This window comes from Carlito syrichta, unplaced genomic scaffold, assembly GCF_000164805.1.
Source record: "Carlito syrichta isolate Samal-C Ts95f unplaced genomic scaffold, Tarsius_syrichta-2.0.1 Scaffold312386, whole genome shotgun sequence".
Classification (NCBI taxonomy): Eukaryota; Metazoa; Chordata; class Mammalia; order Primates; family Tarsiidae; genus Carlito; species Carlito syrichta.
In genome coordinates, this window is record NW_007256482.1 from 669,611 (window position 1) to 693,161 (window position 23,551).

General features: G+C 38.8%; 2 protein-coding genes across 3 annotated transcripts in view; one reads left to right on the forward strand and one right to left on the reverse strand.

The window, feature by feature from the left end:
* The window catches only part of SHC4 (SHC adaptor protein 4), a 146,208-nt gene that overhangs the window by 70,186 nt on the left and 52,471 nt on the right, over window positions 1-23,551 (forward strand). The window contains exons 4-5 of the mRNA XM_008069899.2: window positions 10,420-10,483; window positions 16,426-16,545. Coding sequence (XP_008068090.1) covers window positions 10,420-10,483; window positions 16,426-16,545 — 184 coding nt within the window. The remainder of the gene's footprint in view (window positions 1-10,419; window positions 10,484-16,425; window positions 16,546-23,551) is intronic.
* Window positions 20,127-21,852, reverse strand: EID1 (EP300 interacting inhibitor of differentiation 1). 2 transcript variants are annotated; one of them, XM_021718504.1, is made up of 2 exons: window positions 21,667-21,802; window positions 20,127-21,597 (listed from the first exon to the last, which is right to left on the reverse strand). In XM_021718504.1, exons 1-2 carry the CDS (start codon window positions 21,760-21,762, stop codon window positions 21,187-21,189), a joined length of 507 nt encoding a protein of 168 aa, XP_021574179.1. In that variant the 5' UTR covers window positions 21,763-21,802; the 3' UTR covers window positions 20,127-21,186. The 2 variants fall into 2 exon arrangements, with proteins under 2 accessions (XP_021574179.1, XP_008068089.1); XM_008069898.2 differs by having other exon boundaries at window positions 20,127-21,852.

A 23,551-nucleotide genomic window follows, 5' to 3' on the forward strand; every position in this document is an offset into this window, starting at 1 on the left:
GAGCGTCGACCTGCTGGGCACTGGCAATCCTTTCCCCTCAGCCTTCCAAGTAGTCAGAACTACAGGCGCGTGCTACCGCACCCAGCTAAGTTTTTATTTATTGTAGAGACAAGGTCTTGCCTAGTTGTCCAGGCTGGTCTCGAACTAGGGGTCTCAGGCAATCCACTCTCCTTTGCCTTCCAAAGTGCTGGGATTACACACTGAGCCACCGGACCCAATGAGTAATTTGCACCTTAACGAGTGCCCAGTTGATTCCTAAGGACTGTAAAGTTTGATCACCACTTACCTAAATGGTCATGCTGGTGATTTACTGGCAGATGTGCAGGCTAAAGTAATTCCACCATTATTTGCCACGGTGGACTTAACGGGCTCAACCAGCTATTTATTCCTTCCAGAGGTGCATACACGAACATTTAAAACCGGGCTTTCCAGGTAAAATCAATAATATACATGCCAAATGAGCTTTAAAAGAACTGGAGTTAATTTTTTTTCTTTTTTTTATTAATCAATATTTTTTATTATGGTTTTGTGGGGTACAGTTAAGGGTTAGGTGTACGATTACGTTTCATTCAGGCACCCTGTTGATAAGAGGTGTTTTCCCATCCCCAGACAGATACTTGCTACTGTTAATCCCATCCCTCTCCCTCTCCATAGTTTCCCAGTACCGTTAGTCATTTTCTTATAGTATTACATTGGATGTTCAAGGTCCATTATATGAGTGAGAATATGTGATGCTCGGATCTTTGTTTCTGTGAGAGGTCACTCAGTATTATAGACTCTAGTTCCATCCAGGTTGCTGTGAAATTCATGATTTTGTTCTTTTTTATGGCTGTGTAGTATTCCATCGTGTATATGTACCACATTTTTAAAATCCAGTCCTCTTTTGATGGGCAGCATCGTTGTTTCCAGGTTCTTGCTATTGTGAACAACACTGCGATAAACATACATGTGCAGATATCTTTTTTATAGAGTGATTTGTGTTCTTCAGGGTATATTCCCAGTAGGGGGATTGCGGGGTCATATGAAAGGTCAATTTTTAGAGCTTTTAGGAATCACCACACTGCTTTCCACAGAGGTTGCACTAGCTCACACTCCCACCAACAGTGTAGAAGTGTTCCCTTTTCACCACACCCTCTCTAGCAGCTGTTATTTTTTGAGTTGTTGATAATTGCCATTCTGACTGGAGTTAGGTGGTATCTGAGTGTGGTTTTGATTTGCATCTTCCTGATGATTAGTGAGGTTGAGCATTTCTTCATGTGTTTGTTGGCTGCTCGAATGTCTTCTTTTGTGAAGTGTCTGTTCATATCTTTTGCCCATTTTATAATGGGGTTGTTTGTTTTCTTCTTTTCAGTACGTTTCAGTTCCTTGTAGATCCAGGATGTTAAGCCTTTGTCAGACCTAGAGTTGGCAAATACTTTTTCCCAGTCTGTAGGCTGTCTCCCTGCTCTCTTGATGGTTTCTTTGGCTTTGCAGAAGCTTGTCAGTTTAATAAGGTCCCATTTGTCTATCTTCTCTCTTATGACCTGTGGGTTTCAGGTTTTGTACAGGAATTGGATGCCAGTTCCGATTTCCATGAAAGTATTTCCCTCCTTTTCTAAGGTTCTTATGGTTTGAGGTTTTACATTTAGGTCTCTGATCCATTTGGAGTTAACCTTTGTGCATGGGGATAGATAGGGGTCCTGTTTCAATCTTCTGCATGTGATCAGCCAGTTTTCCCAGCACCATTTACTGAATAGGTTCTCCTCTCCCCAGTGGTAGGTGGTGGGGGCTTTGTCGAAGATGAGTTGGTTGAGAAATTGGGGTTTTGCTTCTGGAATCTCAATTCTGTTCCATTGATCTATATGCCTGTTCCTGTACCAATACCAAGCTGTTTTGATGATTGTAGCTTTATAGTAAAGTTTGAAGTCTGGTATTGTGATACCACCTGCTTTGTTTTTTTTGCTGAGGATTGTTCTGGCTATTCTTGGATGTTTGTGTTTCCATATGAATTCCTGTGTTGTTTTTTCTAGGTCTGAGAAGAATGTTGTTGGTCATTTAATGGGTATTGCATTGAATTTGTAGATTGCCTTAGGTAAGATGGACATCTTCACAATGTTGATTCTTCCAATCCATGAGCATGGGATATTTTTCCACTTGTTCGTGTCAGCTTTGATTTCTTTTAACAGTGTTTTGTAATGTTCATTGTAAAGGTCTTTCACGTCTCTGGTTAGGAAGATGCCAAGGTATTTCATTTTTTTGGTGGCTACTGTGAATGGAATTGTGTTTTTTATTTGGGTTTCTGTTTGTTTATTATTGGTGTAGAGAAATGCGATTGTTTTTTGTACATTTATTTTGTATCCTGAGACTTTGCCAAAGTCCTTTATCAATGTAAGGAGGCCTTTGACAGATTCTCTTGGGTTTTCAAGGTACACTTGAAGTGCAGGCTAAAGTAATCCCACCATTATTTGCCACGGTGGACTTAACGGGCTCGACCAGCTATTTATTCCTTCCAGAGGTGCATACACGAACATTTAAAACCGGGCTTCCCAGGTAAAATCAATAATATACATGCCAAATGACCTTTAAAAGAACTGGAGTTAATTTTTTAAAAAATCAGCCATGGAAGTCAAATATTCATTACAATTGCTGCCTTGCTCAATATTATATATACCTTCATGGCAAACTCTTTTGGATATTTTAAAAGTGTCATATCTTCTTTGAAGATAGACCTAATTTTTGGAAGTAGACACAAATCATTTAGAGTGAAATGGGGTGAATAAAGTGGGTGATTATGTTGGATCTGTTTTGGCTTTTTACAAAATGAGCTTTGACTCTTAAGTGACCACATTGTGTATCGGTGCACTTAACGCCAAAGACACATTTTCATAATATTTTGAATATTTTGGCTAAAACAGAGTTGTTTTAAAGAAACCCAGCTTATCCCAAAGTAAAGGAGAACAGTCTTTTGGATTTACAAATTCCAAAAATTTTGTATGAAACCAACTCTTTCTTTTTTGTCATTTTCATAAGGCTTAATCATTTACAAGGTCCTTAAGTCATCAGTTTGTGGGGTGTTTGAATTTTGAAATACACGATTCTATTACAGGAAATCATTGTGGGAATAGGAGAAAATCAGCACTTAATTTCCGTTAATTAGGGAGTCTTGTACCGGAGATGCAATACTTGGGACAGGATGGTCTTTCACCTCATTAATTAATGGCTTCACATTTGCATCAGAGCCAAAGGGCAGAATCTCAGAGTAGACAGAACAACCTGTGTCCTGTAGTTGCTGAGCCGGGTTGGATAGCAAATGTACCCTAGAGTCAGACTTTAAGTATAATTCAGGTGAACAGAGCGGTGCACTAAGTCAGGGTGGCGGTAAATAATGTGGGTAGTACCAAAAGGTTTTATTTGGCCATTCTGAGACTTGAGGCGCCTGTTTCTAAAAAGAAAGGATTTATTTTATCAGCTGAGTCTACCCTCCTAGAGTACATGGGTGATGCCCCTGGATAATAGCACAAAGGGAGTTTGAAGCTTTCCATTTTCAACTGGTCTGTGGACATTGACTGCATTCATTGTGTGCTTATCGCCACGGAGGCAGGCTCATGTTCTAAAGTGTCCTGTCTGAGGGCTTTCACAAATTCTGGGATGTCTTTAATTTCACCAAGCTGAACAAAATTGAACACATAGATCACTGAGCCTTGATGTCCTGCAGGCAAAGATTTCAAAAAAGATGGTACTGGTTTCCCTAGAACAATCGGAACAACATAATACCACCCTGATGTGACGTCTAAATTACAAGTCTCTTCATTCATAATATGAAAGCAATTTGAGACATTCAGGTGACAATTTGTCCCTTAGACATTGTTAACTGATTTATTTAAGGATTAATGTTGGAGATGAAAAGTAAAAGAAAGGCCCTTGGGAAATTCAGGTGAATTTGTTTTGTCTGACATTTGTTTTGGAAAGGCTCTTGCCTTGATTAAAATTTTATTCTCATTTCTATTTGCCTGGACAAAACGGAAAACATTCTTTCCGTGTGTGTGTGTGTGTGTGTGTGTGTGTGTGTGTGTGTGTGTGTGTGTGTCAGGGTCAGGGGATGTGGATGGAGATCATTGCCTTTAATTATTCCAGCTGGGTCCCTTGCCTGGTCTCATGTTCCACATTTTCTGGCTTTTCTATTTACTGAAGAACTGCATTTTGACATTTACTAAAAAAAATTCTGCCACAGCCCTACTCCCCATTAAATATTCCCCTTTGTCTTGAATTACAATATTGCCTTCAAGACAAACAAAAAGTAAAAAAAAAACACAAACGTGTGTGTGACAATATCACTTCCAGAGGAGCTTAACTGTTTAAGGGTTAAAAACACAGAAAAATTAAAACTTAAGTACAGTAGTGGCCAGGGGTGGTTGGTGAAGAAAGGTGGCTTTGTTTGGATGATTAGTTTTGACTCTCTCAAGACAGACAAGATATCTTTTTTTGGTATTATGGCGTAGGCAGGGTTTTACATGCTTAAAAGCAAATCTTCAACTGCATTCTCATTCTCTTACATCAGCCCACTTCTCCCTTTCCCTCTCATGTGGTGAAACAATAAACAAAGTGACCACTGTTGGTGCTCTGAGACGATTTTCCCTCTTTCCCTCTAGTATAGGCTCCCAAGATGGAAATCTTTAGCCATTTAAACTCTCCAAACCCTGCTCCTCTCTGAGAGGACATTTGCTGAATGCTTGCTAACTGGAGAAAGTCTCCCAGCCAGTCAGCTCCAGAAGGGTTCAGCAGCAATGTAGTGGCTTGAGCCGCACAGATGGCGGGCGCCCCAGGCCCTCTGAGAAATCGCTCTCGATTCTGTTTTCTTTTTCCTCAGCATTTGTAAAGTCAACTGCTTTAGGCTGGAGGGTGTGACTGAGACTCCAGAAAAGCACTGAAAGTAGTTTTTGTTCTTGAAACTGTTACAGTTAATTTCTTGATCCCAGAGTAGGGGAAGAAAAGATCTTTGTGAAGAAAAGAAACAAAATGCAGGCATATATGTGATTTGTTAACACTGATACCAGCAAAGCAAGCAGAATTGGAGAGGTTATTTTAAAGCACGAGTTCTTTTTAAAAGTTTTTTAATTAAAAAAAAATTTTTTTTTAAGTTTAAAGATGTGGGATACAATTCAGAGTTCTGTACATAAGTGGTCATCGCATAGGTTAAGTTTGGTACTCTTAATGATGTTCCCTCCCCTGGCAATGTTCCACTACTGGCAATCCCTTTCTTATAGTATTATGATAAATGTTCAGGTCCATAAAGCAGTTCTTAACCTGGAATCTGTGATTCCCAAGAGGTCTCAATTAAAAAAAAAAAATATTCTGGCCGAGCACTGTGGCTCATGCCCATTATCCCAACACTTTGGGAGGTCAAGGAGGGAGAACTGCTTGAGCCCAGAAGTTCGAGATCGGCCTAGGCAACAAAGCAAAACCCTGTCTCTACAAAAATTGAATGTAAAAGTTTGTACAAATAGGTTATTGGAGAGAAGGATCCATAGCTCATTTTAGAGTTTCAAGCTAAAATAATAATAATAACTACTTTTTTTTTTTTTTGAGTTGGAGTCTCACTCTGTCGCCCAGACTGGAGTGCAGTGGCCGCTCCCGGCCACCGCAGCCTCGCCTGCTGGGCTCCAGGGATCCTTCCGCCTCAGCCTTCTGAGTAGTCAGAATCACAGGCATGTGCTACCACACCTGGCTGATTTTTTGATTTATGGTAGAGATGAGGTCTCACTGCCCAGGCGGGTCTCGAACCCGTGGGCTCAGGCAATCCACTCACCTCAGCCTCCCAAAGGTGCGGGATTGCAGGCTGAGCCAATAACTACTTTTAAAAGCACGTTTATAATTACATGTTTCCCCTTTTTTCTTTTGAGTAGGGTTGTATATCAAAAGATTTTCAGGCTCTGTGAAGCCTCAGGCACCTCAACTGACTGTAAGGTTTTGAGCGAGTGTGTGAGTGCACGCACATGTGTGTGCTTGTCTATGAGTTATGTGGCCTGGCTCTGATGCTCTTCTCTTCCGGGAGATAACAGCCAATGTATAGAAAGCAAGGGGCTGGGAAAGGGCTGGGGCATCCTACAGAGCCTTTTCCAGAGTTTACCCCTGTCACTTTCCCTTTTCTTCAGGCAGTTTATCCCAGCCATATTGGTATAAGGATTGCCCAGAAAGTAGCCCCTCACTATGTTGGGGGAATGAGCAAGGGAAGGATGGCAAATACAGTTTTACTTCCCCTGGTCCCTAGAGCCTCCTAGAACTCCCTCTTTTTTTGTCTGCCTGGCAATATGTCCTCATCAGGTGCTTGTGGTTTTTGAAGTCAGAACTGGTTATGCCTTCTTTCTCGTCCATGATCAACTGCCTTATTTGAAGGCAGTTATGTAAATTTTTTGAGCTTTAGTTTCCTCCTTGGTAAAATGGGTGTAAAATACCTACTTTTAAATGATATTGTTACGACTAAAGGAAATGATGTATATAAAGTGCCTGCTTCTGGGTCTGCGATAGAGAGTGCTCAATAAATTGAGACTGCTCTTTCATTAAAAACCAGGCTCCAGGCTGGGCACAGTGGCTCACGCCTGTAATCTCAGCACTTTGGGAGGCCAAGGTAGGAAGATCGCTTATGGTCATAATTCAAGACCAGCCTGGGCAACATGATGAGAACCCATTTCTTCAGAAAAAAATTTTCAGACTAGCCGGGTATGGTGGTGCACACTTGTAGTTTCAGCTACTGAGAGGGCAGAGTCCTTTGATCCCAGGAGTTCAAGGCCGCAGTGAGCTATGATCATTCTACTTTACTCCAGCCTGGGTGACAAAGTGAGACTCTTATCTCCAAAAAATTAAATTAAAAAGTGGGCTTCTTGCAAGGTGTATCACTGTAAAGGTAGGAATTTCTAATGTGAGAGTGTTCCTAAATCTGGTTAAGATTTATTTTTCTTTCTGAAACTTTTGGGATTAGAAATAGGCAAGTCTACCCAAAAAACTGAAAAAAAAACTAAAACAAAAAACAAATCTGGACTTAGTGGTTCTAAAGATGGAGGAATTAAATGCTAAGTTCATGTTACAGATAATTAGGAACATCTGTTATTATCTGTAATGTGAACATTGTTTCTGTGGGTGTCAGCTCACCATTGGGACCTTTCTGTGGGTGTCGTCACCTCTCCATTGGGACATCTTTGATGTGCCCTCACATCTCCACAACCCCTTTGCCTCACATGAGCAAACGCTTGCTGAAGGAACTTACTTTGCATTCATTTGAATATTTTAAAAGATTATCCAATCATCTGCAAAATGAAAGTAAAACATGGCCTTGTTTGCCTTGTTTATATGCAAAAAGCAGTAGAATCAGAAATAGGAAATTAAAAAATGACCAAAAAAACCTAAAACCAAGTCATTGGTTATAAGCCCTGTCTATATCACTATTTGTACAGTATTATTTCATATAGCTGCTATCAATGTGTACATACTGTTGCAAGTTCTACTTTTTTACACTAATTATATAGGTTCCCACCATATTTCTGAGGTCCAAGTGGCAATATTTATTTTGATATGTTTTATCTCTGTATCACAAGGCTTTGGTTTTTCACTCCAAAATGTATTCCTATATACTTTAGGCTATTTCAAAACAAATTTTCTCCTCACCTTGTCAAATGCTCTGATAATTTTTTGTTTAATTTTAATTTTATTTTTAAAGAGACAGGGTCTTGCTCTATCTCCCAGCCTGAGGAGCAGTGGTGCAATCTTACTGCAGTCTCAGAACTCCTAGACTCAAGCAATCCTCCTTCCTTAGCCTCCTAGGTAGCTGGGGCTACAGGTATGAGCTACATGCCCAGTTCATGCTTGGATAAATTTTATGATATTTGTCGTCTTTTACCAAATTACTCTCTAGAATGAGTATACAATACTAACACTAATCCAGGCCCCTAAATACAAATAAATACAATTGCCTAAATCAGAATATTTCCCATCTCTCCCAATACTGGATTTTGTATGTTTTCTAACTTAATGTGAGTGAAGTATCTTTTAGTTGTTTTAATTTTCAATTTTAAAAGTATAATGAATGTGAACATTCTCTCATTTTTAAAAACTGAACTATTTCTCTCTTTTTGTGTGAATTATCTGATCCAAGGTTGGCAAACTGTAACCCAGGAGCCAAATCTGGCCAGTTGCCTGTTTATATAAATAAAACTTTATTGGAATACACTTATGATCATTTGTTTATATATTGTCTAAGACTGCTTTTTGCACTACAGTGGCAGAGTTGAGTACTTGCAGCAGAACAAAGGCTAAAATATTTACTATCTGTCCCTTTACAGGAAAAGTTTTCAGGCTCTAATTCATCCCTTAGCTCTTACTTTTGCTTTACCACACTCAATGCTTCAGCAATATCAAAGTTCTTGAAATTCCCCTCATAGCATGATACTTTATGTTTTGGTAACTTCGTACATGCTCTTCCTTCTGTCTGGAATTTCCAAACCCTCTCTGCCAGGAAGGTTTATCCTTTCAAACATTCCTTAAGAAGTATTCATGGGCAACCCCCTCCCACTGTGGGAGATTTTCTGTCCTCTCAATAAGTCCTGCTTTCAAAAAGAAGAAGAAGAAGAAGAAGAAGAAGTATTCATGGTACAAGTATTTCTTTCCATTTAAATTCACTGCATTACATTCTGTTGGAAGATACTGACAATTGGCACGAGAATCAAGAAAACAATGTTTGGGGAAGCAGTTTGCAAAATTACAAGGTGCTATATAAAAGTAACAACATCTAATAATAATGATCCTGATTATTATTATACTTGGCAGCATCAATGCCCACCTTTGTTTCTATTTTTATTTCAAACCATTTACAGTCAGTTTTTTAGACCAAAACACCCAAATGGCTCTCATGGAGTGAAGGATCTATCCTTTCTTATAATAACTCATTATTAAATACTGTCAGTACATTGAAGTGCCTGGACTAGCTATTTTGGCAGTATCAGAGGCCAATTTGGATTAATTATGTGAGTCTTATCAATTTTGGAATAACATTAAGATGATTCAAAACATCAATCGACCAACCAAACAAGATAGCCCAACACAGAGGTGTGTTATCCTTCAATTTGACTCCAGAGAACAAAGATTGGAATCCTGGAGAAAAAAATGGTGATGAAACCCTGATAAAATATGCCAGACCAAAGATCCATTCTCTCATTTGGGTTGCAAGTAATTATGCAAAAATCAGACAATACATGAATAATATCTTGGAGAAGAGTTTAATTTATACAGAAAAAAGGGGACTAAAACACATGTTATAAATTCAAAATAATGCCTAGAATCTTTGGGAGGTCTACTTATTTTTCTAAAGTTTCCTCTGTGCTACAACATATCATAATTGCAGTTTTTTAAATGGGTCTGAATTCCTCTCTCTGACCTCTTCCTGCTTCCCTCAGGAATCAAAAATATCTCATGGAAAATACTATCATGGAATATAATGTGTATAAAAACTGTAATACAATGTTGCACGTATGTGTGTGTGTTTGTGTGTGTGTGTATGTATGAGAATAGAGTTTATTAATTTATACAGTGATCTCTGGGGAATCCAGGAAGGAGCTGAGAGATTTCCATCTGCCTTGTGAAAAGTTTAGTATATGTGTTGAAAGCCACAAGACTAAGGTTCAGATTACGCAGAGTGAAAGCTTGCGTGGTTATGAACGTTCAGAGTCCCAGAGACGAAAGCTTTTAGTTATAACTGCATTTCTGTAGAGGAGGGCGCCGGTTCCTTCACCACTTCCATTAAGGAGCAACTACTTATTTCAGCAGTACCTTCTCTCAGGAAGTGCAATTTATGGTAAGGTCAGAAAAATAAGCAAAAGAGGAAATTTGATATTGATTTCTTCTGTGAAATTACATGAAAACTCAATAGCTTATAGCTGTAACTTAGTCAATAAGGCTCCATTTGAGACCACCTTGAAGTTCCATGCTCTCCCCATCCTTTTAAACTTCCTGTAGTCTCAGGTTCCTTTATATTCGTTTGTTTTTGAATTCAGTGTTGGTGTTGAGCTACTAAAGTTTTTTATTCCAAACGCAGCAGAGAGGATTTTGCTAAAGGGAAAACAATGAATTCCCAGACAGTAATGGTCTGCCCCTCTTTTTTGACTAAAAATCAACAACACGAAAACTAAATCTGAAAAGTCAAGGAAAAAAAAAATAGTAGAACTTTCCTTGCTGTAAAGCAATGTTTCAGTATTAGGGTGTTGCTAGTTTCTCCTGGGTTTGAACTGCAGAAGGAGTAAGCACAGTGTTTTCTCCTGTGACCCTGGGAGAATTTATGTCAGATTCACCACTATGTCTGTGTACATTTTGGCTATAATAATTTCTAACATTTCTTGAACACTTACTGGGTGTGTGGGTAGTATGCTAAGTCTTTATATGGTTTCTGTTCTGTAGGGAAGCAATAAGTCGCCTATGTGAAGCTGTCCCTGGGGCAAATGGAGCCATTAAAAAGCGAAAGGTAAATATTGATGTGGTTTTCTTGCTTTATGTGTCCCTATGTCAGAGATAGTATCAAAATAGTTGTTGGTTCATTCCACCATATGATCTAAAGTTTAGCGTGGCCTCTTCTAGGTGGCACGATAACAGAGCTGCACTCCAAGTTCCTCTTGTTCCTCAAATCTTTCCGAGTCACCTGACACTATCTGAACACGGTGATACCTAGAGTGGCAGAGTGGAGAAAGTCCCTGATTTTTGGTCAGAAATATCAGGGTGCCAAGCCTGGCTCTTTACTTACCTTTGAGCATACCATCTCATCTCTCTGAGAGTCTGTTCTTGTTCCTTTCATTAAGTAGTTGAACCCTGTGACTAGTTTGGAACCTTACAATTTCAAAATTTTATAATGTGTATGTTCTGCATTTTAACATTTTAGATTTCCTGACCTATTTTCAAATGTAAACATGAATAGTGGTAGAGGTGAGGTAATAACGCTGACTAGAGTAACTTTCCATACTGAAAGGAAGCAAAAGTTTTGATGTTAGATAGACATAGATTGAAATTCTGCTTCAGCCACCTACTAAATGTGTACTCTTGGATGAGTCACTTAACTTCATCTGCAAAATGGAAGAAAATAGTACTTACTTTATGGGGTTGTGTAAAAATTAAAGTGATGTGAAGTGAAGTGATGTCTACAAACTGCCTACTACAGTGTCTGCATATACTCAGTTTTCTACGTTAGTGGTAGCTAATATTATTAACCCTAGAATGTTTAATTGCTTTGTCCAAAAAGGAGGTGCAAAGATCCTAAGATAACTCCATAAATCATACCATTGTAGCCTGTTTAAGAAGGAAGGGGATTTTTAGAGATCTTCTGGTCCAACCCTTTAATTTTGCCAGCTAAAGTGAGTCTGAGAGAGGAGATGGTGTCTGCCTCAAGTTACTGGGATGATTAAGGTCAGAGCCAGCAGCAGAAGCCAGACCTTCAGATTCTCAGTTTGGCCTCTCCTTCTACATCACTCTGCCTTATTTTTGTTACCATCTTCATTATTTTACATAGGGCTGAACTCAGTGTCACCCAGAGTGACTCAGAGGAGCCACATGGTATGGAAAACTCTGACAAATGGCCCTTGAATTCTATTAAGGATTCTCTATTACTAGTTTCTTTGATAGAACCCCTGGTTCCAAAGTAGCCTCTAGCCCCTTCCTGCTTTTCATAATCTCTGTGAATAGGATGTTTCAACTGGATGATTCTAACAAACAAACACATTCATTTTAGAGCCTCCCGTTTCAGGAATAGGGGTTACACGCCACAAAATGAAACAAACCAGAAAGTACACCTGTTAAGAAAAACGGCTCATTTCCTTTGATAGCTAGCATTTATTGAGTACTTAGTATATGCCAGGGACTCTTTAATAGTCCTCCCCCATTTTTAAATTGTGGTAAAATACAGGTAACATAAAATTCACCATTTTAGCAATTTTAAAGTATACAGTTTAGTGGTATTAAGTCCATTCGTATTGTGCAACAATCACCATCATCCATCTTTAGAACGCTTTTCATCTTGCAAAAACCAAAACTCTGTACACACTAAACAATAACTCCCTGTTCCCTCCTCTCCTCAGCCCCTGGCAACCACCATCCTACTTTCTGTTTCTATGCTCTAGGTACTTCATCTAAGTGGAATCATACAGTATTTGTCCTGCTGTGACTGTCTTATTTCACTTAGATTCATGTCCTCAAAGTTCATCCATGTTGAGCAGATGTCAGGATTTCCTTCCTTTTGAAGGTTGAATAATGCTGCATCGTCTCCCACATTTTGCTTATCCATTCATCTGCAGATGGACACTTGAGTTGCTTCCATGGTTTAGCTATTGTGAATAATGCGGCCGTGAACATGCACTTCAAATGTCTTTTCAAGGCCCTGCTTTCCATTCTGTTGTGTATATACCCAGAAGGGGAATGGCTGGATCATATGGCTATTCTATCTTTAACTTTTTGAAGAACTATCATACTGTTTTCCACAGCAGCTGTACCATTTCACATTCCCACTGATAACGCACCAGGTTTCCAATTTCTCCCCATATTCTTGCCAAGTTTTTTTGACTAGTTATAACTACTTACATGTTCTATTTCTTTGTGATTTAGTCTTAGCAGGTGTTCTAAGAATTTGTCCATTTCATCTAAATTATCCAATTTGCTGACCTACTGTTGTTCATAGCACTCTATTATAATCCTTTCTTTTTCTGTAGAATTGGTAGTGTCCCCACTTTCATTTCTGATTTTGGTAATTTGAGTCTTTTTTTTCCTTAGTCCGTTTAGCTAAAGGTTTGTCCATTTTGTTGATCTTTTTTGAAGAACCAATTTTTGGCTTACTTGATTTTCTCTCCTGTTTTTATTCTCTGTTTCTTTTGTCTCTGTTCTAATCTTTTATTATTTCCTACCTTCTGCTACATTTGGTTTTGGGGTTTTTTTCTAGCTCCTGGTTTTTACAATTCGGGTTTTTATTCTAGCTCTTTGTTGTAAGGTGAGGTTTATTCTTTCAGATCTTTCTGCTTTTTTAAATATAAGGCATTATAGCTGTACATTTCCCTTTTAGCATGCACTGCTTTTGCTGTGTCCTGTAAGTTTGGTATGCTGTGTTTTTTATACTTTGTTAATCTTCACCAAAACCTAGACTCAGATCCAATTATTTATCCCCATTCTGAAGATTAGGAAACTGGGGCCTTGAAAGGTTAAGTAACTTGTCCAATGACCCAATAAATGTGTAGAACCAACAAAAACTCAGGCATTCTGGCTTCAGGATCCACACCCTTAATCACAATGTTATTTTGCTTCTACCTAGTATCTCCCCCGGGGGCAAGGAAGCCAAAAACTATTTAAGGCCAATTGAGTATGGTCACAATTTCACCTGATTCCTTTAGACAATTTGGAGTGCTTAGGATTTATTCATTTATGTGATATCCCATGAGTTTTGAAATCAAAGCAAATGAATAACCAAAAGAACTGGAGGTTCTTGAGAGAGTGTGATATGAAGTCCCAAGAGCCAGGCTGCTATGTCAAAACCTATAAATTGATATAGCTATGGTAAATGAATGTCTCCCTGTCTTAAGAGTTTTCTCATTTATAAAATGTGGCCTGCCTCCACTCTTTAGTAAATGTTGGGTAGTATCCCATCCTTCGCCTCTCCCTTCTGTTCCTATCTCCTCCCACTCCTGTAGTGACCTCTCCCAAGGGCACAGGCCTGTAGTTTCTCACCTCCCTTTTTCTCAGAGAATAAATCTTGTAGCCTTTAAAAGTAGTAATTGTAGCCATTACAGCTTGTTAGTACTTCACTATATACTAAGCATGTCCATGTATTAATATACTTTATTACTGAATTAGATCTCCCACAGTTAGAGATGGAAGGATACAAGTGATGTTATTATTCCTGTTTTGTAAACAAAGACATTGAGAGGGATTGAGGGAGTTTTCTCTGTTCCCTTGGCTAGTTAGTAGCACACCTGGGACTTGAATCCAAGTGGCCTCACTGCCAGTTCTGTGTTTTGCACTCTGCTGTGCCTGCCTAGGAACTACGTGCTTTCTCCTCCATGAGCCGTTTACTTGTTAGATCATTTCTAATAAAGAAATGAAAGACTTTGTCTCCTATACATTTTGGGTGTTTCTCATGAGGTTAAGGTTATTGTGAGGACAAAATAAAGATGATTTATATAAAAATTCTTTACAAATAACAAAGTGCTTTTCAACTGTGAGATAGTTTTATTGTTTAATTGGTATTTAATAACATTTTAAAAACTAGTATGGAAAAGAAACGCTAGAAAAAACGGAATGACTTGCTAGTAAATATAATCACTGTGGGAAACACAAAATCCCTGAATTGTGTGGCTTGTCTTGTCAAGAGCCATGTGAAGAGCAGAGGAAGTAGACCAAGAGGCAACTTTATGATAGAGTGATACCTATGATGCTTGGGGCTTCTTAGTCACATTGTTTGCACTGCATTTTAGAATGTATTTGGAATTAAAGATTAAAACTGTACACTAAATTTCAACAATATATGTTGAACAGTTTGGTTCCACAATGAGTCAAATGAGAGTAATATAAAAGTAAAACTATGAAAGAAACAAATTGTGTTTTCATCGATTGCCTCAAAGTATTGATCCTTATGCTGAGGAATCACTGATTTTCCATCCTCAACTGGCCCACTTTCCAGCAGAGGATTTTGAAACTTATGCGTCCGTCGCAGTGTTTAAATCCAAGTATCTGTCACAGTATTTAAATCTCTCAAATTGTTTCTTCGAATCTTAATATAGGAAAGGATCAAAATAATAATAATAATAGCTCTCATGTACTCAGTCAAGTACTGTGCTAAATGCTCTTTAGTTCTTATCTAATTTATTCTTCAAAGCAGTCTTTAGGAAGTGGCTACTCTTCCCCCCCCACACACTTTTTATGCACAGAGAAATTGAGACTAGAAAGGTTATTTGTCCAAGGTCATATAGCTGGTAAGTGGCACTTGAGCTTGAGAATATCAGCCAGCCCAACCTCTCACCTCTCTCCCCACTTATCACCCCAGTGCCTTTCTCTATAATTTCTGGGAACTTCCTACTCTCTGATAATACTTCACCTAATGCCCAGAAATCCTCTCTCTGAGAAATGTCTGGTCTAGAATTTCAACTTTTATCAAAACATCCTTTTCCTCAGGATCTTCCTCTAAATTTCTGTTAGTAAATTCTGATAAACCATCTTTACTCATGAGTTACATACTGTGGAATGGGCTAATCCCTTCCTAGTAATATTTGTTCATTTTAACAATAGCGACCATCTGAGAACAATGATTTAACCTAAAAGAGTGACCAATGATAGAATTTCAGGCATCAGCCGGGCTCGGTGGCTCAGCCTGTAATCCTGCGCCTTTGAGAGGCTGAGGTGAGTGGATTACCTGAGCCCGCGGGTTCGAGACCCACCTGGGTAACTCGGCGAGACCTCATCTCTACAATAAATAAATAAAAAATTAGCTGGGCGTGGTAGCGCGCGCCTGTAGTTCCAGCTACTTGGAAGGCTGAGGTGGAAGGATCGCCGGAGCCCAGCAGGTCGAGGCTGCGGTGGCTGGGAGCAGCCATCGCACTCCAGTCTGGGCGACAGAGTGAGACTCCAACTCAAAAACAAAAAAACAAAAAACCCCAGAATTTCAGGCATCATAGTTGTCTGAAGGTAAAGATTAGACTGCCAGGAAGATCTATTTAATTCTAGCAAGGGAACAATGAGGGATGAAGGAAGCAGTTACTTAATCAGAAAGTGTTCATCAATGCCTTCAGTGGCATTAGATTCAGTGGATTATCAAATATTTCTTTTGCTTAGATGTGTGGTGTTGAAAAGGACTTAAGAGTTCAGTTGGTCTAAACTCTCACAGGAATTTGTTTATATAAAACAGACCCCCTCACTCCCAACACTATGAGAAAAGTTCTGGAGCCCAAATTTCACTACTTACTACAGAATTTGCTGCTTTCTAACTTTTTTTTTTTTTTTTTTTGAGTTGGAGCCTCACTCTGTCGCCCAGACTGGAGTGCAGCGGCCGCTCCCGGCCACCACAGCCTCGACCTGCTGGGCTCCGGCGATCCTTCCCCCTCAGCTTTCCGAGTAGCCAGAATTACAGGCCCGCGCTACCACGCCCGGCTGATTTTTTTATTTATTGTAGAGATGAGGTCTCACCTGCCCAGGCGGGTCTCGAACCCGTGGGCTCAGGCAATCCACTCACCTCAGCCTCCCAAAGGCGCGGGATTACAGGCTGAACCACCGAGCCCGGCCTAATTTTTTATAAAATGTATTTAACAACAACAAAAAAATCACTCCACCCCCTTTGATTTATGTAAAGTAAAATAGAGGGGAAGTATATGACTGATTTTTAACCTTTAAAAAATATTAACATTCATTCTATAACAAAATTCATAACTAACTTTTTTTTTTAAGCCTCCAGTTAAGTTCCTATCAACAGTTCTTGGCAAAAGTAATCTTCAGTTTTCGGGAATGAATATAAAACTGACCATATCAACGTGCAGCCTCACACTGATGAACCTTGACAACCAACAGGTAAGCTCAAAAATGTCATTTATAACCTAAGATGTCATCTATTTTTCTAGAGGACCCTGGGGATAATAAAGAGAATAATGTTTCAGACACAGTATGCCTACAATTTAGTAAGGCTCAAGAGGAAATAAAGTGCCCAAGATTTACGCATAACAATCATTAGACCAACGACATTACTAACTTACTACTGGGGTATTTATCTAACATACATGCCCCTACCCAACTGGTTTTGTATGAAAGAACTAGGGTGCAAAGAACATAGAAAATGCCACTGGGCAACTCCTATCCTTGAATCGGTCATTGATTAGTTCCCACCAACCCTCCCCAAAGGGAAAACAATTCCATTATCAGAACTAACAGACGGTGCGTTGGCTGGAGTGCCCAGTGAGGGAAAAGGGGGAAAGGTAATGTTAGAGTGAATGCTCTAGCTAACTGAAACCTAAACAGAAAACATTTTCTTCCATCTCTTGTGGTTGAGAAACTTTCTAAAATGTTATTGGATAACCATAACTTCTTCCTTGATAATTTATGATCCTATGATGTACCTGAGTTTTCATTGTGAACCTCATTTCTCACAGAACTGCATTGCTGAAGCAAATGTAAAAGATACACAAGCATTGGTTAAATAAGTACCTAAACTAGGATGTTGTTTGATTTGCTTTAAGTTTTTTAAACTAAACTCCTTTTATCAGGTTACTTATGTAGAGTCTGATTTTTACCTTTGTCTAATAAGTATTGATTCAAGTTCTCCCCCCGCCCCGCCTTTTTCTTAATCAGTCTTACTCTGTCGCCGAGGCTGGAGTGTTGTGGCATGATCATGGCTCACCGCAGCCTCTGCCTCTGGGCTCAGGTGATTCTTCTGCCTCAGCCTCCTGTGTGGCTGGGACTACAGGCACGTGCCACCATGGCCAGCTAATTTCTTTTTTATTGTTTTTATAGAGACAAGATCTATGTTGCCTAGGCTGGTCTCAAACTCCTAGGCTCAAGCAATCCTCCTGCCTCAGCCTCCCAAAGTACTGGAACTACAGGTGTGAGGCACCACACCTGGCCATTCATATTTAAGATTTTACCGTATGGAGTGCTGTTGATCAAGGACTCATGAAAGGTTTAATGTGTACTCAGTAATGATAACATACTTAGAGGCTTTGAGGTCACACACAGGTTGAAATGCTGGCTTTGCCACTTACTGTTAAGCTACCCTACCATTCTGAGCTTCAGTTTTCCTCATCAGTGAAATGAGGATTATAGTACCTATTTATAGGCTTTCTGAGAGGAGGTGGATTTAACAGTGTCTCATAGGGCTAGTTAGAGGATTAAATAAAATAATGGATGTAAATCACTTAGCACAAGCCTGTCACATGATATCTATTATTATTTAATCAAATATTTTCTCAGAGACCTTTTTATATACTCAGTACTTAACTGGAAAAGCATATTACAATATACAAAATTATAAATTATCAGTATCACATAAGAACAGTTTTTGAGGGCTTTTTTTCTAATTTCAAAAACAGAGTATTATTTATGCAGTGTATAAAACACTTTAGAGGAAAATGTTTAATATGAAACAGTTCAAAATAGATTCCTGTCTAGTTGCTCCTCCTTAATTATCCAAGAGTGTTGATATGTATCATTGGAATAATGAGAACATAACATTTTGGGCTGCACTTGGAAGATGCAACACATCTAGGTGGAAAGTGTAACTATTCACCTAGTCATTCAGATAATTTGACTTCAAGACTTCCGTAGATGTAAAATTCTTTTGTTTTCACTCACATGTATGGTACCACAGAGTCTCCATGCTTTTTGTTATGAGATCTGAGTACAGGAGAGGAGCCCTTGGATTATCTGAGCTTCATAAAGGGAGAAAGAGTAGGCAAAGCTGGAACCATCATGGTGACAGCCTTGTGTGCAGAATTTAAATGATCGTTTTGTAAAATGGCCCTTCCTGTGGGGTGCCTGAAGTGAATGGAGAATTTATGAAGAATAGGGCTGTGATGTATTTGGCGAGGCACAACTGTTTCTCAGCCTCTTTCCCCTCCACCGCTTTTCTTCAGGGCAAAGAAGTTAGAGGTGGTATTGACTATAGGTCAAAGACTGCCAGATCATCTACTTTGGTGTGGATGTGCACACACACACACACACATAAAAGTCTGATTTTTTTACTTGCTATTTCTGTATTGAGATGTTGGTCTTTAACTTAAAAATTAAAAGCATGAGCCAAACAAAATAGATCTATGGCCTGAAGGCAGCCAATGTGCAATACTAATTTAAGCAAACATTTATTATATATATGGGTAGACCTAGAACTCTCCCTAATCACACTATGTACTCTAAGCCTCTTTAAATTCCCTACCCCATTCTACATCCCCTTTCTTACAAAATAAATGTCAGAATTCCCCAAGAACTCCTTTCTTTAGTTCCTTTAAATGAATATATATAAAACCACGCATATGTACCTTCATTTAATCTTCACATCCACTTGTACCTATTTTCAGTTTAGGACTCAAGCCAGAGAGATTAAGTTATTGACCCAATTACTAATAAATAGTCGAGCTCAAATTTGAATCAAGTAGTATGGTTCAGTCTGTGGTAACTGTAAGGTTTAAAATATGTGATTTTATACCTCTTAAAATAGGTGTTAAAATGTTACAATTTTCTATCTCCAGCAAATATGAACAAGTATCAATTTCAGTTGTGTCTCAGTTTATTACCTATTTTCAGGACCAACAAACCAACCATCAGAATGTTTTTGCCCCCTGCCCTTGTTCACTACTCAATCCCAGAAAGAAACATAATCACAACCTTTCAATCTGTAGAGCTCAGATTGAGTTTTTTGTTCCTGGCGACTTTTGTGCAGGTAATTGCAACTGGCCAGTTTATTGTACACTAGCATTCTATTTCCCTGAGTAAGTACTGTTAATTTACATTGAACATGCAATTAATTATCTACCAAGGCTCATTTGACTTCAGCTATAAGCTGTTTGAGAAAGCAATGATGAGAAGAGTTATGGAACAGACAATAGTATTAAAATGTTTAAGTGCTAACATTTTATTTCCTGTCTAGTCTTTTTACCATCTCTTCCTCCCAACCAAGTTAGTGTTCTGGTGATTATGATCATCTTTTCTTGTGACAGTCCTATCTTTTCCAGACATTTCCCCCAAAAGACAGGTCACTGTAAATTAAATAAGGCTGAGTTGTCCTGCTGCATTGAATGTATGTTCTTTACGGCCATAATGAAGAATATGAAACCTTTTTACTGATGTTGAAAAAACCTGTTGACACACTCATTTTGCAAAGCATAGCTTTCTGAGGTATTAACTCTCCTAGGACTTCAGCAAATTAATGAAATTACTAAAGCGACACACTCATTGATAGGACTAGGTTTCCCTAGGTTGGCAAATTCTTATAGGCAATAATTTAATTTACTAAGTTTAATTTCCAGAAATGAATTTGTAAATCAGTTATTTTTTCCTTATAAATGTTGGTTAAGTATTTAAGTCACAAAGTTTTCACAATAATATATACAATAAAAAGTATTATTCAGAGAAAGTATGTATGCAATACTATTAGCCAAACAAAATACACAGAACAAGAAATTTTATTATCTCCAATGCTGGTGCATAACAAATAGCAAGCTTAATTAGAGGAGGAGACAGAGGAAAATTTCAGACACCAAGATAATTTCTGAGCAGCTATCTTTTTAGATGTAAGGCTTTCCTTTTACTTGACAATTTTCACTAACAATTCTTACGATATGAACTAGTCTTTCACCTGTCAAGTTAAATGCAAAAGAGAGCAAAACAAAATTTCTCTAGTATATAAGGGTGTTAGAAATAGTTTGTTTTCTTTGCACTTTCACATATATTTTAATGACTTGAAACCTTTTTATTAAGGATGTTTTAATTTTTGACTTTTAAAAAGTCACAATGGATTTTCTTGAATTACAGATCACAGTAGTTTTATAAATGATCAAGATACATGTACAAACAGAATATTATATGCTCCTGGAGACACATTTTAAGATGCAACACATGTGATATATATTTCTTTTGAGTTACTCATCCTTTTGGGATAATGAAGAACACTCCATTTATCTTACATTGAAAATTTAGCCTTCGATAACTACAGCTTGAAGAGATCACAAAGTGGCATTTTCAACGTTTTCTTAACAGCGTTTCAGTCCAAATAACTCAAAAGATATCTTGTGTTCTAGCTGGGTATTGTTTTTCTCATTATATAATCAGTATCAGTGGGGCTCTTTTATTGGCAGTTTGTCTTGGTCACGACTTACTCCCGCAAAACCATCTTTATAGTGAAACAAAGATGAAAGATATTTTCCCCAAGGTAAGGAAAATAATCTGGATCAACACCAAAGTCAAAGCCGTAGGTGTTTCAGGCCATTCTTGAGAACAGATTTCAACAGTCCTGGGAGCCTTTTTCTTTAATGATTCTCTTCCTTTTCCACAACTGTGCAGTCACTTTCCTATTGTCTTCCGTTCTGAAAAACGAAAACAAACCTTTTTTTCTTTTTTTGGAGATCAAGTTTTTCAATGGCACAGAACTATTTGGAATGAACCCAAAAGATAGTGGAAAGTCGAGTCTCTCCTCAAGTAGTTTCCTCCTCTTTTAACAGCATTTAACTACTCTCTATCAATAATCTCATCGCAGCCGAGTTCTTCGGTCAGACGGTTGACAACCATAAGTGAAAAGAGCTCTTCGATAAACGCTAACTGATCGAACGGGGTCTTCTCGTAATGCATCTGGCAGCCGCCATCCAGGGCTGCTTCTCTGGCTCTGGATGTTCTCAGAAACATCTTGTTGGCTTCTTCAAGGGCCGCAGATACTCTGTAGCCGGCACCACTCAGCTGCTCCTCTTCCGGATAGTCGTAGTCGTCTTCCCAGTCATCAAATTCCTCGCCCTCGTCCTCGCTCTCGAGGTCTGGGCCCGCGACCTGGCCTGCCTGCTCCCCGGGGTTGGGCCCGTTAGCAAGGCTGGGTTTTCCCCCCGGCGCCGCCATTGGCTGGGCCTCCTCCTCCTCCATGGGGCCTTCCTCCTCGAGCTGTGGCGGGGCCCCGCTGCGGGAGGGGTGCAGGGATGGCTCCCGGTTCCCGCTGCCTACCTCCATCTGCAGAAGGTCACCCTCGCCAGGCATCACATCCATCTGCAGGTCACTGCTCTCTTCGTACAGCTCAGACAGCTCGGCCATTTCAGACATTGTGCAAACCGCTCAACCCCTGGAAAACGTTTTCAGCGAGATCGGAGATGCGCGGCCCTGCGGTTGTGCGCGTGCGCAAACGCGGCGCTCTTGTGTAATCCCGCGCAAATGCGCATGCGTGGCCCTCAGGTGCCGCCTTCTGCTTGGCTCGCCACCCTGGCGGGAGTCTCTCCGTGTTCTTCAGGGATCGTTAGTATGGCTGGATGGGCGATGTTTCGCCCGTCTCTAACTTCCTATCTAGAAACTAAACTAAGCTTGCACAAACCGTCTCTGCGTCACTTAACCGTACTGCTGCCTGTGATCCTGTAAAGTGGAAAATACATGGCCCCCGTTACCACATTCCACTACTCCCTCCTTCCCCAGTGAATTGCATCTGCTCCAAGGTTTTAATGAGCTCTTCTGTTTGCGTGGATGGCTTCTAAATCCGCATCTCCAGGCAGTTTTCCGCAACCGCTGATCAGCATATTAAAAACGAACTCATTCTGCTTTTTCATTTGTCATTTTTGAAAGTAGCTGAATTCACAAACAATAAATATATATATTTTAAAGTTGCAGTGAAGAAAATACTTGATCCCATTTATTTTTTCCCCCAGTAGATATCTTTCCACTATGACCAATTCGGTGTGTAGTTTTTAAATTCCTTTTTCTTTGCGCCAGTCAACAAGGATCTTTATGTACTCGTGGCAAAATAATATTTTGTGATTTTTTAAAAAAACATTTTACATAACTGTCTTCAAAAAAAAAGCCTCGGCAGTACACACACACACACACACACACACACACACACACACACACTCATTTGTGTAGATTATACCATAGTTGACCTAATCATGGACAAATAATTTGGTTTTTTAAAAATATTATAAACTCTGGGTAAATGGACATCCACATGTGCCAGTGGTTTTCTAGAATAATTAGAAGTGAGAAGGTGGAATTGTAGTGTGTGCATACTTTAGGTTAAATAAATACTGTTAAATTGCTCTCCAAAGTTGCTGCATAAATTTAAGCTATAGCCAGCAGTGTTTGAGAATACCCAACACCCTTGCCACACATGATTTTGTTAAACTAACAATTTCATCAATTTAATGGTAGCTTGTTCGTCTCCATTGTTTTGGTTTCTTGGAGATTATCTTTAAATATGCTTATTGAACATTTGTATTCCTTCTGTGAATTAACTTGTTCTACGTTTCTCTCTTTATAAACTCTGTATATGAATACTTTTTCATGTTACAAATATATTGTCTTCGTTGTTTGTCTTGAGTAAAGGTTCTTACACAAAAGTTTTAAAATTTGTTTTTATGGAATTAAATATTTTTTCTGTGTGTCTTTTTCAGACTGTTAAGTTGGATTTCCTACTTCAAATATCACAAATATGATCTTTTATCTGCCTTTTAGTGTTATATAGACCTTTTAGGGATCCTTTATATAAATAATATGAGGACAAGATTTATTTATATATGTTTTTCATATTATTATTTATTTATATATATTATTTATATATATTTTTCATGTAGTATGTAAATCAGCCAACTCCACTAATTTAACAACTTGCCCTTTTGTCTGCTGTTTTGTCCACTAATTTAACAACTTGCCCTTTTGTCTGCTACATTTATCATAGACTAAAAGTCCGTGAACATATGAATCAGTTTTTAGACTTTGAATTCTTATGAATTTATTTTTGTAATATGTCCTGCTATATGATAAGGAAAACTTTGTCTTTATTCTTTGAAAAATTGCCTTAGCTCTTTTTGCACATTTATTCCCATATGAATTTTAGAAGCAGTTTGAA

What these genes read in the sequence shown, in the direction of transcription:
- EID1 (XM_008069898.2), bottom strand. Translation starts at nt 21,762, where the DNA reads ATGTCTGAAATGGCCGAGCTGTCTGAGCTGTACGAAGAGAGCAGTGAC.